General features: G+C 46.3%; 1 protein-coding gene across 3 annotated transcripts in view; it reads right to left on the bottom strand.

The window, feature by feature from the left end:
• The window catches only part of BZW2 (basic leucine zipper and W2 domains 2), a 74668-nt gene that overhangs the window by 14515 nt on the left and 40842 nt on the right, over positions 1 to 19311 (bottom strand). For all 3 annotated transcript variants that reach the window (XM_072650826.1, XM_072650827.1, XM_072650828.1), the window contains 6 exons: positions 18584 to 18687; positions 14469 to 14534; positions 11781 to 11916; positions 9185 to 9294; positions 3287 to 3457; positions 1869 to 2015 (listed from right to left, as the gene is read on the bottom strand). In XM_072650826.1, the coding sequence (XP_072506927.1) occupies positions 1869 to 2015; positions 3287 to 3457; positions 9185 to 9294; positions 11781 to 11916; positions 14469 to 14534; positions 18584 to 18687 (734 nt within the window). The remainder of the gene's footprint in view (positions 1 to 1868; positions 2016 to 3286; positions 3458 to 9184; positions 9295 to 11780; positions 11917 to 14468; positions 14535 to 18583; positions 18688 to 19311) is intronic.

The following is a 19311-nucleotide window of genomic DNA, read 5'->3' as shown; positions in this document are numbered from 1 at the left end:
TAGAGAATGGAAGTCAGAGGGGAGCTACGTGGCACAGCCCATAGAGATTTGAATTTGGCATCTGAAGCTGAGTTCAAATCCCAGCTCAGTCACTTACTCTGTGTGACCCTGGGCAAGCCTCAGTTGCCTCATCTGTAAAGCAGGAATAATAGCCCCTACGTTCCAGGGAGGTTGAGAGAATGAGATGAGATTACATATGTAAGTGCTGTGCAAACTTTAAAGCCCTCTCTCCATGACAGCTATGATATGACTATCAGTGCATGTTGATAAGGGACCTGTGGAGAACACATCCTGCCAAGCTCCAGACCCAGATGCTTTCCAAGGATTCTTTCTGTCCCAGGATCAACTCAAGTCTCACTTCCCCCATTACAACAGGAGGCAAACTGCTGAGCCCCACTTCCCAAACCAGACACAATAAGTTTGGGTCCTAGGAGGTCTCTGACCTCCGAAGACCAAGTTACTGATGAAATCGCTCATGGGGAGCAAAGAAACTGAGGCTTTCTAGGCTAGTCGCTCACCCCTCAGTCAGCTCAGGAGCAGCATCTGCCTAGAGGAAGCCTCTTTAGGTGTTGGTGCCCACAGGCTGTTAAATGAAGTCCCTCCCTGCCACCATCTTAGCTCTCTCCTGGCGCCTGGCTGGTCTCCTTCCTCCACTACCCTCTCTGCCTAAGTTCATACAAGTCTTCACTGAACTTTCTCAATGCCTGAATATTTTCTAACTCTGCTGTAAACTGTAAATGACAATAGCCCAGACAGCCTTTTCTATGAAGTCTTCTCAGTTAGAATGTATGAATGACCATTGCTCTAGAGCAGCAAAGGACCTCAGAGGCCATCTTGTCCAAGCCCTGCGTTCTACAGATGAGGAAACTTGAGTTCCAAAGAAATTGAGTGACTTGTCTCAGGTCACACAGGTAGCAAACATCAGAAGTGAGATCTGAACCCAGCTCTTCTAATTCCAGAGCCCCTAAGTACTCTTTGCATGGTAATATTCAGCCTCCAGGATTTAAGAATGGCTCTCATTTATTACAAAGAGCTTTCCTTACAGCAAGGCTGTGAGGAAAAGGGAGCAAGTGTTATTATCCTCCCCCATTCTACAGATGGGGCAAATTAAGCTTAGAGAGGTCATGTAACTAGCCTATGGTCATAGAGATGGGATCCAAGATGGAATGGACTCTGGCAGGGTCCCTCCATTTTACAAATGGGCCCCCTCAAAATCACAGAGGTGGAATCTGAGCCCAGTTCCTCTGGCTTCACATCTCATACACTTCCCACGCACTGGCTCCAAGTGAGTCACCCAGTTGATTAGAGTATGACCCTGTGGAATAAAAGTCATGTATCTCCATGAACATTTAAGAAGTCAAAGGGTCAGTATCTACCTCTCCAATAAGGATGCCTCCTTCCAGTGTGGAAGAAAGCCCGGGTTCTCCAAGGTCTCCCAATGAAGCTGCCTGTGTCTGTCTGTATTCATCCTTCATTTTTGAAGAAGACCATGACATCAGAGAAATGATGACATGATTTGCACTTGACTTTGTTTTGAGTGAGAGAGGGCTGTGCAAGCTCACCAGCCTCACTTCCCTTCCTGAACCGTCTGGATCCAGTGACCAGATATTCATCAGGAAAACTAGAGAAGACCCAGGATGCACTGCGAGACCTTGATCTATTCAGGTACTCACTTAGAGTGAGGTAATGCTGGGTTCCCAGAAGCCTTTGGGTTATGGATAATTATCTCCTTCATCCCTGGGCATCACGTCTGCGTATCTCAAATCTGGTGCTTTGGGGGAGTAATGGTGGGGAGAAGGTACCAGAAGGCAAGGCTTGGGGGAAGAATAAGGAAGGGAACCAGGGGCCTCCTCCTTGCCCACCCTAACCTTGAGGTGCTTGAGGGCTTGCTCAGCCACTAGCTCCTCTTTCTTATTCCACTCGACAGCGTTCATAATGCACGTCCATAGGAGCCCAATGACCGCCGTTTCTGCCAGGGTGTTTCTCTTCATCTCCTCTTTGACATAGAGCACAATCTGTCATGGGGAAAGAAGTCGAAACAGAGTGAGAGGAGAACTGTCACTTGCCTTCTCTACTTTCCTCACCATCCAGGGGCTCTAGGCAAGCCAGTCACATTCTGCACTGTCCTTCTCTGCCCTTGGTGCCTCAGAAGGAAGAAACCCTATTGTTTTGTTCTGGGAGCAAGCCTACACCAAGACCAAAAATAAATCTACTGAGTTCTGGCCAGCAGCCCTGTATGCAGCTGTTGGGAGAAATACTTCTCAGAAGCAGAGTGGACTAATCAGTGGGGATAATTACGACACTCCCCAAGAATTATTGCTCAACATGAAAAGTCCACTTTGTACCACACTGAAATTCTGGTATATACACCAAAAGAAATATAACAAGGGTGGGGAATTCGGGGCTTTGTCACAGACCACATCAGACTTGAGGGTGCCAACGGCTTTGGGCCAGATGCTTATCTTCCTCCCAGGCAGCTGCCCCCATGCAGAGCACTTGTTCAAACACATCAACTTTGGAGGTGTTGTAAGAAGGTAAAAATAAATACGCGGTGAGTTAACTGTGAATTCTGGATTACAATTTGGAGTTGTGCAAGAAAAATCATACTATATCCTTTGACAGTGTAACCCCACCGTTGACCCCAGTGAGGTCAAAGATCTCATATGTACCAAGATATTCTCAGTATTGCTTTTTGTGAAAGTAAATTTTAAAAATAAAAAAAAAAAATAACCTGATAACGAAGTGAGTGCCCATTGATTGGGGAATGCCTAAAAAATTGGTGGTGTATAAACCTAATGGAACATTATTGTACTATAAGAAATGATGACCATGAAGAAATCAGAAAAAAACACAGGAAGATTTAGTTATGGGAACTGAAGGGACACAAAGTGAAGGAAGCAAGCAGAACCAGAGAATCAGACACATAGCTACACTAATTTCAGAAACAATCCTAAACTACAATTGAACTCAGAATAGCTGTAGTGACCAGTCTTGGTCCCTGAGTACTGATGTCCATGGTGGCGCCCCCTAGTGGCCTACTAAGACAATTTTTAGACAGGGAAGTACATGGACTATAGTTAATGAAATAAGGGTCCTTCCAAAGGGACCAACTCTTGGCGATCATCCCTGCTTTAGTTATTTCATTTCTGTGACCCTCTGGTCACACTCTGTGACATCCTGGTGTGATGGTGCAACAACACAGAGGCTCATTCAGCAGATAGGACACACAGCCACTGTCATGGTGCCCTGGAACACAACAAAACTGGGGAGGCCCTGGCCCACTCACCTCTTTGAGGGGGCACTCCTGAGACAGACGCTCCTGCAGCTCTTTTTGGAGCTCCTTACGGGTACCCAGGGATTGCTGAACCCGGAGAAAATCAGAGAGCTCTTTCAGACCAGCTTCTGTGAAGTATTTAGCAAAGTGATCCACATTCTGGCGGTTAGCTGGAAAGAGTTCCTGGAAAAGGTGGAGAAAAATAAAGGATGCTTTGGGACCAAGAACTCTAAAATCTCCTATATTCCCACAAACCACAGAATTTTTGGAGGTCTGTACTTTAAGATGATATGCTATTATAGGGGTGTCCTACACCTGATATCTTTATCAGGTGAGAATGACATCAATTAACTTATAAAATCAACCCAAGGTATGAATGATTCCTCAGTACATTTATTAGTCAATCAATCAATCAATTAATCAATGGTATGAAGTAGGTACAAACTGAATCCAAACAAGTGGCCACATAAGAAGTGCCTGTCATCAGTTATTCCTGGTTGGGCTTGGATAAAACTGCAAGCCAGTTCATAATATGACACTCCAATAACTGGCCAGCCTAGTGGTAGAGAAATGAAGCCCTGGAGAGCTAATAGCTGGGAGGGGGACAGAGGGGAGACGACAGTCTCTGTCTCCTACCTACTCCCCTTGACTTGTCAGCGAACCAGGCCATTGTTGGTCAGTGGCAGAACAGTTGGAGAGATGGAAACAGAATCATGTAGTGGATGGAGTATAAGCCTTGGAATCAGCAAAACCAGGGCTCACATCCAGCCTCAAGAACTATACTGTGAAGGTGGCTGGATCTTTTATTTTTAATATACAGTTAAGATAGTGCACCATATACAAAATCCTTTTCATGCTGTCATCAAGGATACCCTAAACATATATGTAGTCCACAAGAGCTTTCCTAGATTAGAAAGCACATCTACAGTTTGGTGGTTGATAGTTTAATGTCTTCTTAATGTTTTGGGGTTTTTTTGCTATACTATCTATGGTTTTTAAAATAGTTTTTAGAATCTCCTTTGGCACCCTCCCTCTCCCTGAGGTATCTTGGAAACTAATCCTGTGCACCTTCCAAACAGCATCACCTATACCATGGGTTGCTTCTGTGTTTATGTGCTTAGCTGCATATGCTTTTCAATGGAAGCCTCTTTCTAAGTATCTTCTGTTTCTTCAGACAGTCAGTCGTTCATCCGATGAACATTTATTGATATATGCTCCATGCTGGAGATACAAAGACAAGAATGAAAGTGGCCCTCCTCTCAAGGAATTTATATTCCCTTCTGAGGAAGGGAGAGCAACAGATAAATAGAGAATAAAAACTGAGTGAATACAGGTGCCAAGATTTCGCAGTCCAAATGGAGTGCCCTCCATTGTCATAGGATCAAAAACTTAGAGATGGAAGGAAAGGGCTTTGGAGGTCACTCAGTCCAACTCCTTTATTTTATAGATGAGGAAGCTGGCAAGTTTGAGAACCAGGATTCAAACTACATTCCTCCTACTCCAGCTCCACAACTCTTCCCATTTTACTAGACTGAATGCAAGACTTTGTTCTTAACCCATCTGAGTAGCTTTTGTTCAACAAGATTTATCGCATCCACTTTAGCCAAGGATCATTATCATGAGTGGTCGATTGGACAAGCACTTTATTTTATAGAAGTGGACACTGTGACAATTAGAAGGAGATTGTTCTACCTTGTCTCAGATAAATCAGAAAGCAATACTACGTACAAGGAGCATTAGCTAACACCACAACGACATTTCATTTGTCCTTCAAGTCAAAAACCTTCATGTACATAATTAGGAGCATGTTGATTTATAACAGGTTAATAATGAGTTTCTCAAGGCTTTTATTGGCCTCTTATCTTCGTTCCATTTTTCTGAAGAAGAAAAACATGTTAGCTGCCACCAGGAGCCATCAGCAAGTAAAGCCAAGAGTCCAAATGCAAAAGCGACCCAAAAGGATCGCTCACCACAGAAATGCCGCAAACCTGGCCCATGGTCTCTCATTTCTCATTCTGCCCATTTCATTTGCAAATGTTGTTGGGCTGATCGAGTGCAGAGGGTCTCATGCCAGGAGTTTTCTGCAGGCCACTCTGCCCTTCTGCTGGAGTTTGGCTGTCCTATTATTCATACATTTCATGAACTTTTTAAAAGGTATAATTTTTTATTTAAAGTTCCCTTGACAAGTGCAAGTTTTCTAATACAGAGAACAAAAGAAAACCAAACCAAATAAACAAAAAGAGATTGTAAACGACTGTGTCTATATCTGTAAACACGAATTATCTCCCAATTGTTAAACCCAGTATTGTTGTTGTGTTTGTCCTTCGTTGCCGAAGAAGTCCGTGCCATCAGAGAAATGGTGACATGACTTGCACTTGACTTTGTTTTGAGTGAGGGAGGGCTGTGCAGGTCACCAGCCTCACTTCTCCTCCAGAGCCATCTGAATCCAGTGACCGGATATTCATCAGGATGACTGGAGATGACCCAGGATGAGACAATAAATCCAACAGGAAGCAGTGTGGTATGGTGGACCGAGAGGCAGTCTTGAAGCCCAGCCTTTGACATGTCTTGTCTGTTGTGCCTAAGGATAAAGTGCTTCACCTCTCCAGGGACGTGGTGATTCTCCAAGATTCTAAGTTACAGACAAGGTGCTGACCTGACTTGGTAGAGGGAGTTTGCTCACCTGGGAATCCCTTCTACCAGTGAACTCTTAGATCTTGTCCTTGTCCCCTTAAGCCAGGAGAAAAGATGTGTGTATGATCTTGAGCCAGGATCACCCTTGTCTGGGCTGTGATCCTTCTCCCCTCATCTTGTGCACAGCCAAACATGGAGTGGGGTGGGAAGGCGGAGAGACTGTCTCCATCGTGTATATGTGTATGTCATTTAGTCACTTTTATTTTCAGGCTTTTCCTAATCCTGCTTCTTTCCCTTTGCCTCCCATTATTCATCTTCCCGATAGTCTTATTCTTTGGATTTGCCATTTCTTAGGGGGTGATGTTATCTAATCACGTTCTTGCATTCTAATTGTGCCATAAGGAGCACTGAATAGGAAGAATAAAAATGGGAGTATTTACATGAAGTGACTCAAGGGGAAAAGGCAAGAAAAGGAGGCTCCATGGAAACTTTGAGGGGAGGGGGTACTGGGGCTTGTTCTTGAAAGAATGGAAAGATTTCCACATGGAGGACTATGACAGTGTTCATTTTAGGTATCAGGTATGATATGAGCGGAGATAGGGGACAGCAGGAAAGAATCCCCTCTCAGTGGGAAGGTGGGATGCACCAAGAGGGCATGGCATTGGATAGGCCTAGAAAAGTAGGAAGGAGCCAGACTGCATGAAGGACTTGAGAGCCCAGCTCAGGAGACATTTTGTTCAGTAGGTATAGGGAGCCATAGAGGACTTCTGAGCAGGGAAGTGATATGGCCAAAGGTGAGAGAAGGACTGGAGAGGGAGGAGGACAGTGACAGGCAGACAATGGCCACGGAGCTCATGAGAGGCTCAGGGAGGCTGTTTGCATTTGGCCTGGAAAGAAGGGGGATAAGGTCAGGCAGGATTCATGTCCTCAGCACTGAGCATACACAGGAAGGCAGAAGCGTGGCTTTGCCTGCAGAAAGCTTGTGTTCTGATAGTGCAGACAAGCTGTAAACGCTACATTCATATGTAATGGAGACAGTGCCTATGGCCATGAGGGAGGGAAGGAAAGGGCACTGGTGATGGGAGCAGGGAAGGGCAAAGGGAAAGCTTCCTGGAGAAGGGAGGGCTTGATCTAAGTCAATGCAAGTCCAGGGAGCCAGAAGGCAGACGTGAGCAGAGGGAGCAACCCAGGCTTAAGGCTGAGCCAGTGGACAGGCACGAAGTCAGGAGAGAGAGGATCCTATGCAAGGACCTGCAAGAAGGAGGTCAGTGTCACTGGATTCTAGAGTGTGGAAGGAAATGGGGCAGAGGAAAGATAAGGCTTAGCCTTGGATTGGATCAGGGGAGGGAGGGAGATGAGAGAATGAGCAGAGTGAAGGACAACACTGAGGTCGCCAGCCTGGGCGACCAGGAAGAGGCAAGTGTGGAGGAGGGGAGAGAGTACAAAGGGAAGAGAAGACATAATAAGCTCTGTCTGGGATCTGGTGAGTTAGAGATGCCAATGGGATATCTGGTTCAAGATGTCCAAAAAGTAGTTGAAGATGGGAGACGGGAGCTCAAGATACAGCTAAGGATCTGAGAGTCATCTGCAGAGAGTGGATAGTTAAGCCCATGGGAGCTGATCAGATCACCAAGTATTACAGACAGAGGAAAGAGGAGGAGGAAGATGATGATGATGAGGAGGAGGAGGAGCCCAGGACAGAGCCCTGAGTCATGATCAGTGAGAGTGACTTGGATGAAGAGGGGATGAACCATAGAACAATTCCACACAGTTGCTTGTTACAGAGAAACACTTCTTGTTATATTTGTTACATTTAATTATCATATGTAATAAGATGCCAGTTAATTTTCTTTAAATTACGTATAATAAGTGTATCAGCACAATACACTTATCAGCACAATTAAAAGCTTACAGTGCTCTAGCTCCCTTAAATCTAGTGACCTCCCTCTGCTGATTATCTCCACTTTATCCTGTGTATATCTTTTGGGAAGGAGCGGGGTTGTTTGCATGTCTTGTCCCTCTTCAGACTATGCGCTAGCTCCTTGAGGGCAGGAATCATGTCTTTGCCTTTCATTGCACAGTGCCAGGCATAGTGGCAGGGAAATAAGAATGTTTCCTGATTGACTTTATAAATGGGAAGCAGTGCCAGTAGTTCACTGTTTTTATTTAGAACAGAGAGCCTGATCATGGTCTATAGAACTTCCAGGTGGAACAGTCCACTCTCAATCCAGGTCAGCACATTCTCTGCAAGTTCTAATCTTCAGGAGCTGCCTTGAGCCCTAGCATATCATGTGACCTGCTGATATGGGATGTGGATACATATGACCATGTGACTCATGGTATCTGAAGGGGTGCCCAGACCATGTGCTTCAGAGACAAGGCTTTCTGACTTCCAGGCTTTCTGACTTCCAGGCTTCCTGACTCCAAGTCTGTTTTTTTCTCCACTATTAAAATCAATGAAATTCCACACATCGAATTTCACAACTTTTCCACTGTTCCCCCTATGTGTCTCTTGGGATTGTCTTTCATACCATTCATCTTCATTCATTCTCTTTCTCAAACAGTCCTTGTCAGCACTGACGTCCACACCTCTCCGTGAGCCTGAACCTTGTGGCACTGCTCTCTATTTTCCTCTAACTTTGGGGGTCTAATTTCCTGGTAATATTACGTTAAAGGAGGGGGCCACAACTTATTCAGTCTCCCATTGCTGGGAATGACTATTGCTTCCAATTTTTTGCCATTACAGATGATGTTGCTTTGAAATCCTTGCACAAGAGCCTTCTTTTTTGTTGTTGTTGGGTTTGATTGCACTTTCACGATATATTCTCAAAAACTGAATCGAGAGTTGATTTTTGTACCTTATAATGCATATGGCCAGATTGCTCTTCCAAAAACTCCTACAAGTCTATAATTCCTCCAAATGCCAGCAACGTTTCAACAGCTATTTCCAAATTTTCCATAAGTTAGGTCCCCTCTGATTGTCACTGTTACTTAAAACAGCATGGGTCACCATGGCCAAAGAGGTCAGCGCTTTGGGGCCCCACCTCTTAGCCCACCTACTCCAAACCCAGCTAGAATGACATGGGAGGATGAACTCCAGATGTCAAAGATGGAGCTATAAAAGGATTTCCTGAAACTCACCGTCTTTGGAAATATTCTTTTTCTGCTGCATGGTAGAGACTAATATGCGTAGTGGATGAGGCTGGTAAGCATCTCAAGCCTACCTCACCCCCTTTCCCAATGATTCCTCCTGGTCAGACAATACACCATACTTACAAGTAACCTCTTGTCCAAGTTGGCTTTTCTCAAAGATGAGGTAACAGAATTTGCGTCTTTTTCGGCCATCCATGCTTTAAAGAGCTTTACCGCGAAGGAGGCTGCAATGCCTAAAAAGGGATTTAAAAGAAACGAATGAGGAAAGATGTTCACAATTCAGGAAAAGGCTATCCTTCTCCCCTAACTGGCAAATGCCTCAAAGTTTTGGCTTCACTAAATTAAGTCTGTGAGAAAACGAGAAGTGGCCACATCACTGGATCATTCAAAAGCCATTGTTATTAACCACTGTGTGCCAAGAATCATGCCAGGTGTCAAGAATAGAAATGAAACTGTTATTGCTCTCAGGGAGTGTACATTATTCTGCTGAGGGAGGAGATAATACAATGTCTACATACAAGGGAACTTGAGGGAGAGCACTAACAAAGTGGGGGGGTAGAAAAATCCGAAAAGGTCTCCCGGAGGATGAGCCACTTGAGCAGAGGCTCGGAGGGGAGCTGGGCACAGGTGCCAGCAGAGCGAGGTGAGGAAGAATGGCCCAGCTGGCTCTCAGGAACAGAAGGCATTCTTCAACGTTGGGGATGGTGGGTTGTCAAAATGAAAGGGGAGACAAAACTAGCTTTCACGACTTGGCATAGTCACTGATTTTCTCTAAAATATGAAATAACCAAGCAGCCAAAAATGTAACACCAGTTTCCCACCTTAACTCTTCCACCCCCACCTCTAATTGAATGCAAGCTTTCTGAGGGCAAGGAGGGTATTTGTTTCCCCAACACCCACCACAGAGCCTGGCAAAGAGCAGGGGCTCAGCAAAGGCTAGATCAATTGGATTGACTGTATTTCTGAAATGTTCATGCATCAGGAATTATTCACTAGTGAAATCTGCCCAAATGGAGAGGCAGAGGCAGCAAGGAGGGCTAGACATCTGGAACCCCAGCCTGGAATGCCCCCTTGGATACTTCCTTCCTGTGTGAACCACTCGGCCTCTCTGAGCCTCAGTTTCCTCATCTGTAAGATGGGAATAATACTACTTGCATGACCCAACTCATGAGGAAAGTACTTTAATAAGGAAATGTAAGTGATGATTAAAGGAATGATTTTTAGTTAAATGACAGTTTGGGAAACTGTTGGCTGACCGATATGGCCTGCTTGGGTGTATTGTGTTTTAACACCCTTTGATGCATTAAGATGCCCTCCTGAGGGAAAATAAACAAGCAAACCATCAGTTTGAACACAAAAGTATCCTGACATCTCAAGGAACATAATAATGCTGAAAAACACTGTTTCTTAAACCAGCAGGTGCCCTGCGCAGAGGCAGGAAGTCCTGGGTTCAAATTCAGCCCCGCTTGAGCTGTGTAATCCTGGGAAAGTCACTTCATCCCTCCGAGTCAGACCCTGGCGTCCACCCTGGAGGAGGGAGCTTCCAAACTGAGAGTTCTTTCCACTCAAAAATCACAAGTCCCATGTTATTTTTTGCATAAATATTCTTTATCCCAAGCACAAAGTCTACTTTAAAGAGAGAATTTCAACACAGATTTCGAAACAGGCTTGCCGAAGATGGCCCTGAAAGCAATTGGGTTTGAACGTGGATCTCCCAGCTACAAACCAAGCCCATGGCAGCCCAGGGGCCCCTAAAGCAGGCGAAGAAGCTCAAAGGCCACTGCCTCCAGCCTGACTGGGAGAGGGGTCTAGACCTACAGGAACAACGCACACTCTCTCTGTCTCTCCCAACAGAAAGCTTCATTGTGGCATAAACTTTTGAACTCCTTAGGCCAGTAGTGGCCCAGCCCAAGGGTGAGGGACCCCAAAGTGGGGCCTCTGAGAGGTAATCATCCTGGGGGAGTGAGGGAAGCCTTCTCTCTATTTGTCCTTTTCCTCCATCAGTTGTATCACCAGAAAGAAAGTAGCAGCGGGAGAGAGGGCCTGGAGCCGAGTCCATGGAGATGGTCACCCTGGAAAGGAGAGACATGGACCAAGGACTAACCCTGGACAGACATCAGCACAGATGGACATGAAAGGACAGACCCCGAAGTCACTGAACAAACAAAAATGCTTTGAACTCCTCTTGCCCATTATCATTTTAAAAGTCCTTACTCTGCTGCCACAGTGTGGGTAGCACTGCTGCCTATACCTGTGGGAACCTGCCGATAGCCTGCATCTGAGAGATGCCTGCTTTAAGGCAGACTGCCAGCATGTCCTCCAAGCCATGTATGATGCCAAGCACAGGGCAGGACAGCAGGAATCACCCACTGGTCTGGGGGATGCATCTGGACGGAGCTGAGAAATGCCACGCTGGGCCTCTGTGGCCTCAGAAGGCCAAGAGGAAGGAGGGGGAGTCTCCGGAACATCCCCAAAGGTTGAAGACCACTCTAAGGCAGCGTGCTACAGGCTGGCACTGGCTGGAGGCTGCTCCCCAAGAACCTTTTCTATTCTCGCTTTTGTTACTTCATTTATGAAGGCTCCCAGAAGCCAAGGCCTGTTCCAGTCTCACACCTTAATAAAATCACAGATCAGGGCAAAAACGACAGGATTTGCTCCATCACCTGAATCACTGGCTACCCTTCTTTTCTTTCTGACAAAGAGGAATGAGAGGAATTACCTTCTTTGACTGTACTGTCAGTGAAGAGGCTGGTGAGGATGGTGGCTGGCAGTGTCCCGTTGGCCAGGAGGATCCCTGTGAGCATGGCCAATTTGGTCTGCTCCGTTTCAGAGAAGGCTTTGAGGAAGAGGAGCAGCTGTGGGTCAAAGGCGGATGAGTCAGCTGGAGAAATCCCTGGGACAATGCCTGCATGGCCAAGCCTCCCCAGTGGCACTAAAGACCCATTGGAGCAAAGGTGGTATCTGCCTTCAGTCTTATGCAGGCTCCCTGCACAGAGAGCTAAACGTTCGTGGCTTCAAAGCATCTGGATGACATGATTTCAGTGGGGGATTTCCAGATATGGCAGTGAAGTGAGGCCTGTGGTCCTCTAGATCATGGAACCCAATGCCCTCATTTTATGGAAAAGGAAACTGAGGCCCAACAAGGTGAGGTGGCAGAGCTGGGATCCAAAGCGGGGGGGGCCTTTGGCTTAAAAAGTCAATGTTCACTCTACTCTGTCATTGTAGCATCTCGCCTCCATCCATTTCCCATTAATAGTAGCTCAGTAAGGCAACAGAATCAGCTTAGAGGCCAGATGACTCAGAGCTTGTCATACACCTAATGTGTCAAATCTGACATGTGAACTGGGGTCTCCTCGCCTAGCGTTCAGAGTCCTCTCCAGCGCTCCTGGACTGAATCATGTGTGTGGAGGTTACACATTTCCAAAGAGCCTTCCCAGTCTCAGGCACCTTTGCACTCCCATCTTTTAAGCCTGTAATGCATGGCATCCACAGTTTAGATTTGGAAGGGGCCTCAGAGCACATTTAGCACAATCCCCACATTTTACAGATGAGGAAACTGAGACACAAAAAGAAAGTTTCCCATGGTCATACAGATAATAAATGATGGGGATCAATTGATTAGCATTGATTACTTATCTAACATGTGGCAGAGGAACCCAGTCCTCAAACCCCCAATACAAAGTTCATTCTACTACACCAGACTAGATACCCACAAACTTTTTCCACCCACAGACCATTAAGTAAACAGCTATTCTTCTGAACAAAAGATTTTCCCATATTCAAAATTCAACTTTGAAAGGCAGCATGTATTCTAGTTGAATAATATACTTAAGGATATTCACTCACTTCCATATTATCCTTTTGCACTGGTAAGTATATAAACAGTAGCGAACATTATGAAGAGACTTCAGAGATGCTACTACGTGCATCCTGGGGGTCACCACCTTTCCTTGGGGGTTTATTCAGTTCACATTTAAACGGTCAAGGATGGGTTTACATAGAAGAGAAGCATACTCTTTAATCAACCCACCTAGGGACCATTAAAAAGAGCCATCGTTGGCCAAGGCACTAATTTTTGATGTTAATCTCCACTTGTTTCGAATGTTCATCTTTTATTATAGTTACAAGCTCCCACAGGGAACCATCTCAAGTCATTTCTAAATGGGGCAAGCTCCACATGGAGTCCTTTCCCATCCATTGCATCATGGCCTGAGGGGTCACTGAGAAAGCCCAATAAAATCCAGGTCCTGGGCATGGAGCGAGAGCAAGGCAGCAGCCCCCCTGATATCTGTGCGAGGATGCTCAAGGCTGTCTGGAAGCAGAGGCCACCAATGGCACAGCACAACCTGAGGATTTGTGTGTGTGCCCCTGGCAGACTTCCACACCCACCCCACATACTTTGAGTGATAGAAGCGATGGGGTCAATCATGGATTGAGCCACCTCCTCTACCCATGGGATGCCTCCCTGGAGAAGCCATTACTGGAGATTGTGACATCCTTGGTGACGGGCTCATCCTTGGACTGACAGGAAGCCCAAGAGTCACTTTGTAAGTCAGAAGTGACAGTAATAGAAATGAATAAGACAGATGCAGAAGAGAAGGAACTTTGGCCCTAGGGTGGCTCCAATGCTGCCTGCTAAAGGTAGGCATACATCAAATACATCAAATGCCCAGCTGAGAGGAGCTGAGAGTCAGGAAGGAGTGCAACTAGGTCCCAGAAGGATCAGGGATCCCTGCAAACCTGACATGGACTGGTTAGTGAGAGACTTCAGGCTGAAGCAGCTGTGTGCTCCCCTTCCCTGGGGCACATCCTCCTATTCTGACAGCCCCAGGCAAGGCCCTAGTTCCTATAGACACACAGCTGTCCAGTCTAGGCAAAGGAAGTTCTGTCTCCACATAAGCCACAGAAAGTTTAGCCCAGCATTTACTTTGACGTGTAAGTAACCAGTATTTTTTGGTAATGATCTGGATACTCAAAATACTTTAGATTTAAAGTTGTATGAAGCCAAGAGCTATGTGCTATGTGGTCATGCCTTAAGAGTCAGACATTCTCTGAACACAGTCAATATCAGTGAATAAATCTATGCTGGCTGTGGAAGTAGGATGGTGCAATGGTCAGAGCCCTGGGCTTGAGCCAGGTTTCAAATCCCACCTGACATCTGTCAGGCTTCACCAACTAATTCCTCAATGGCTGTGATCTGCTTAGGTGAATAGACTCCCCCATGCTAACAATAGTGAAGGGCCTTTGGCTCTCCATTCCTGTGGGACGAGAGATTTCTTTCTCTCTAGCTGCAAACCAATGATTTGTTCTGGTGAAACCCCTCCCACTTCATTACAAAGGTCTGGCCCACTCCAAGCCTGGATCAGAGCCTTGGAGCAACATTTGCACTTGTGACATAGGAAATTACCTTTTTAATTTCATCTTCAAACGCCTTTTCCAGATATTTATATCGCCTGATGAGCTTGTTGAAGACCTAAAAGATGGAGGAGACAATCGTTAAGTCTGTGAATTTGAAAGTTATCAACAGCAAGAAACGCTTCGTTGGTCCTGATTTCCCCTTCACATGCGCAATACTCACACCCCCATGCCACCCTTTACGGTCTGAATGTGTCTTCTCTACAACAACCCTGTGATGGTACTAGCAGCATCACCCCCGTTGTGCTTGAGGAAACTGAGGCTCTGAGAGGCTCACCAGAGCCTTGTCAGAGGTCACTATGGAGGGTCAGAGGTCAGCACATCTTCCATTGGCCTAGCTCTCCCCACCATGTGAGGCTGTCTCCCAGGTCTCAGCACATCTGGGGAGAAGGTAAGCTCCTCAGAGGCCAGGACTGTGTCCTTTTTGCCTTGGTTTCCCCAAGCTGACATCTGCTTCTACACCCTCTCCCCATCCCTCTCAGTTCTGCCCTCTGGAGCCAAAGTGAGCAAGCCTCTCCTTGCATCCACAAGCAATCCTTCTATTTTTTATATAAATTCCTTGAGGGGCTTTGTGGCCCCAGAGCCTAGCTCAATTCCTGGCCATGGCAGGGGCTTAATAAATGTTTGCTAAATTGAATTAAATTGTCTACTAACTTTGGCTCCGACTACAGTGTAACAACAAGCGTTTTCTCTCCTTTACCCCTAATTAACTGGCATCTAAGTACCTACTATGTGCCAGGCCCTGGGGATACAGAGAAACTTGAAATGGCCCCTGCCCTCAAGATGCTTCCACTCTTCGGGGGCAGATGAGATGCACAGAAAACAAGGTCAGGATGGATCTGGGGTGAAAGGCGGAGACCATGAGAACCTGGGGGGATGATGAAAGGCTCCCCCACCACTGCGCAGGGTTTTCAGACTGGCTCTGTGGTACCATATGAGAGCAGGAGGAGGAGGCAGCCACCCAGCACACAGAAGAAGCAAGAGGGGAATACCCTCATGGCAGATGGGGGATTTTAAAAGAAGAAACTCCTCTGCAACAGACATGCTGGACAGTCTCATGAAGCCACAGGCCTGGGATGAGAAGAGAATGGGAATGCTCCAGGCATTCTGGGAAAAGAATGACAGGAAGGGAAAGGGGCTGCTGGAGCTGAGACAGAGGAGAAGGCTTAGGATAGATTAATGACCTTCTGGGAGAGCAGGGCAGGGGGTCACTGGCACCAGCAAGGCCCCAGACGAGAGGAAGGCAGAGCTTCCAAGCCCTGTTCTGGAGCACCCCCAGACTCCATGCAGTGGGCTATTATCATCAGGGAAGGTGACATGCATTTATGTGGCATCTACTGTGTGCCCAGCATGTTACAAATAGCATCTTATTTGATTCTCACAGCAACCCTGACAGAGAGATATATTATCTCCACTTTATAGTTGAAGGAACTGAAGCAAGCAGAAGTTAAGTGACTTTCCCAGGGTCACTCATCTGGTAAGTGTCTGCGGCCACATTAGAACTCAAGTCTTCCTGACTCCAGGTCCAGCAGTCTCTCCATGTTGTCAGAGAGAAAAGTTAGGCTTGGGCTCCTTTTAGAAATCGCTTTGTGTTTTAACAGATTATATTTTAGGACTTGTGATAGCTTTGGCTCACCTCCCTGAGCATCAGCGCATTGATTCCTCTGTGAAGAACAGGCTGAGGCAGGAAACGCTGCCCAGGCTTTGCCATTTGGAGGTGGCATGTTCATTAACTTCACTTAGCCATGACCCATATAAGGTGGAACAGAAAGAGGATAGGGCTGAGTATCCTTATGGCCACTAGCCTAGATTCAGTTATCAGAAGCATCTTCACTGAGAAGCAGCATGGAGTGATGGACAGTAGGCCAGCCGTGAGCCACAAAGGCCCGGGTTCAAATCCAGTCTTTGCCAAATGCTAGCTGGGTGACCCCCAGTGCTCTAGAGGGGTCTCTAAGGCTATAAGTGGCAGAGAGGGTGCTGACCTGTACTGGGGAGGAGAGTGTCCTCCCTAGTCTGGGTGTGGGTGGGTCACGGCACCTGGGGATGGGGAGCAGTATCCTGGAGGAGAACCCCAGAGTCTAAGCCAGAATACAATGTCCTTCACTACCAGTCACTGGTGAAACCAGCTTCTCAGTCAAAGTGGCCTGAACTTGTAATAGCCAGATTCTACAACTTTCTTTTTTTTCTGTTACTTTTAAATTCTTAAAATCCCTTTTCTAAAGCCTCCAAGAAAAGAATCTTTCTCAAACCAAGGAAGAGAATGACAACTTCAGTAGAATTTCTAAGCTCTAGGATGTAGACACGGTAGGATCCCCGCAGGGTGGCTTGAGCCTGCTTTTGGAAAATTATAAGAATCATGAAAAAAGGGACAAAAATGAGGAAGAGAAGTAGGGAGCAGGCAGGTGCGGCAGGAGTTCGGCCACTGCTCCCCAAGAGGCCAGAGATGCTTTGATTCACTGAGCGTCAGAATGAATAGAGGGAGGGTGTCCTGGAGTGACCTTGGTTAATGCCCCATCAAAGGATGGATGAAAGCCTTGGGGACCAAGTCCTTGCAAGTGGTGACTTTAGGGGGTGACAAAAACACAAAACTCACCCTATCTCTCTTTCTCCATCTGTACAATAGAAAAATAGTTACAAGATGACCTCCCTGTGAGGGCTGAGAGAAGAGATCTGTCAGGGCCCCTCTCCTGGCCTCACTGGGAGATCACAGCCAGCAGGCATCTGACAAACATGAAGGCCTGAAGACACGTCTGCTTTCCTGTTCCTAAGAAGGATGCCCAAAATCAAGGCTCTCATTACCAGCTCTTTTTTAGACTGAGTAAGCAGAGGAAGAAGCTTTAACCCTTCAGGGAAAAGCCCAGGCTCCCATTACCTTCTCCCCTTCTTACAGAATGACATGGGGGCATTGCTGGAGACCAGTAGATCTTGGTGATGCAAATAGCCAAATTCCTGCCCTTTCTGCCCTCCCCCATGCAGGCTGGGGCACACTTTAGGAAGCCTTTGTTTTTGCTTAACTGAGGATTCTGAATATCAAAAGGTACTGGCAACCATAGATATAGAATAAGGTAGGTTGATATATTTCCATCTCTAATATACACACTATATATACACATACACACACATATAATCTCTGCCTATGAGTATATGTAATAGTGTAGTAGAGTACTGGCCTGAAAGTCAGGAAGACCTGAGTTCAAATCTAGTCTCACACACTACCTAGCAGTGTGAACCTGGGCAAGTCACATGACCCTGTTTGCCTCAGTTTCTTCATCTGTAAAATGAGCTGGAGAAGAAAATGACAAACCACTCCAGTATTTGTAAAAAACTTCAAGTGAGTGATGGAGAGTCAGACATGACTGAAATAACTGGACTACATACACATACAAACACAAACATATGCATACACACATATACAGATCCACTCACCTACGGATACACACAGACATATATATGTACATATGTATGTACATATATGTGTGTACACATATACAACACATACATGTATATACATATGTGTGTATATGTATAAGGAATAGATCTATGATTTCATTCATCTGAATTCATTAATCCTAAATGAGGAAATGCAATCTTTTAATGAAGATTGGCACCATCTCTGCAATCTATAGTCTTGGAAAGTTGCCCAGAGCACTGAAAGGCCATGACTTGCTCAGGGTCACACAGCCAGCATGCCTCAGACACAGAAGTTGAACCCAAGTCTTCCCGGAAGAGCTGATTGTTATGAGAATATTTTCCCCCTGTCTTACTTGGGCTAACAGCCTCACTCATACTTCAAAGAGAAATAAGAACTTTCTAGAGCAACGGTGGTTCGCAAAAGAAGAAGCTGAGGCACAGGTGAGGTGGCCTTCCAAGATAGCACAGCGAGCCACTGGAGAAGCTGGGTGAGCCCAGGTCCCTTGATTCTCCTTCTAGGACACTCCCCCCACCTCTTGGTTTCCTGTGACACAGAGGGACAGAGGACCTGCGGAGCTGCTCAGCAGTCTGGTCAGCAGAGATTTTCTTAGTCCAGCCTTCCCCCAACGGCCTCGGTTCTTTTCATTTGCCTCTGCTGACAATGCTTCGCCCCAACTTTTCCACCCCAGTCCTGACCTGAGCATAGTTTCTGATGGCATCGTGATCTTCGATGGCAAAAAACACACAGTGGGTGGTCATCTTGGTCTTGTCCCCATCATCGATGCGGGTCCCTCCAGGGGCTGAAAGAAAAACAGCAGCACAGTTGGCAGCTGGTACCGGGAGATTTACCAGAGAGGCAACAGAAGTGGATAAAATGCGTTTACCCAAAAGAGGAGCCATTCGAGACAGATTTACTTTACTTAGAGATCCTATCTCCAGTGACAGGAAAGAGGCTGGGAAAAGTGATTCAGCCAGTCTGCCCCTCATTTGGCTCATTCAAGGAAACAATGGATGACTGCTTGGGGCCACTGAGGTGACCTCAGTTGGACTGGACTGAGGCCGTTCCAAATCTGAGGCTCAGAGTTTGTGACGCAGATAGGGAGAAATAAAATATTCCCATTCACATTTCTGAATGCAAAGAGACAGAGAGAAAAGGATGGAGGGAGAGGAGGAAGGGAGAGAAAATAAGAGTACATAGGGAACTGTAAAGGTAGAATGTATCTCCTAGAATGGGGAAGGTGGGGGGAGTCCAAGAATTTAGCCTCCAAAATTGAAGCTAACAGGATGGGTGAAAGAAACCAACATTAGAAGTCACCGTGTTCAGGGACCATCTGTAAACATGTGGCTGATTCCCAATCCAAGTCAATCCAATCACCATTTCTGAGGCCCTTGGGCCAGGCACCATGCTGGGCACTGTGGGGGTG

This window comes from Notamacropus eugenii, chromosome 3 (genome assembly GCF_028372415.1).
Source record: "Notamacropus eugenii isolate mMacEug1 chromosome 3, mMacEug1.pri_v2, whole genome shotgun sequence".
NCBI classification, from domain to species: Eukaryota; Metazoa; Chordata; class Mammalia; order Diprotodontia; family Macropodidae; genus Notamacropus; species Notamacropus eugenii.
The sequence above is the reverse complement of the archived record's forward strand: the minus strand, read 5'-3'. Positions and strand labels throughout refer to the sequence as shown.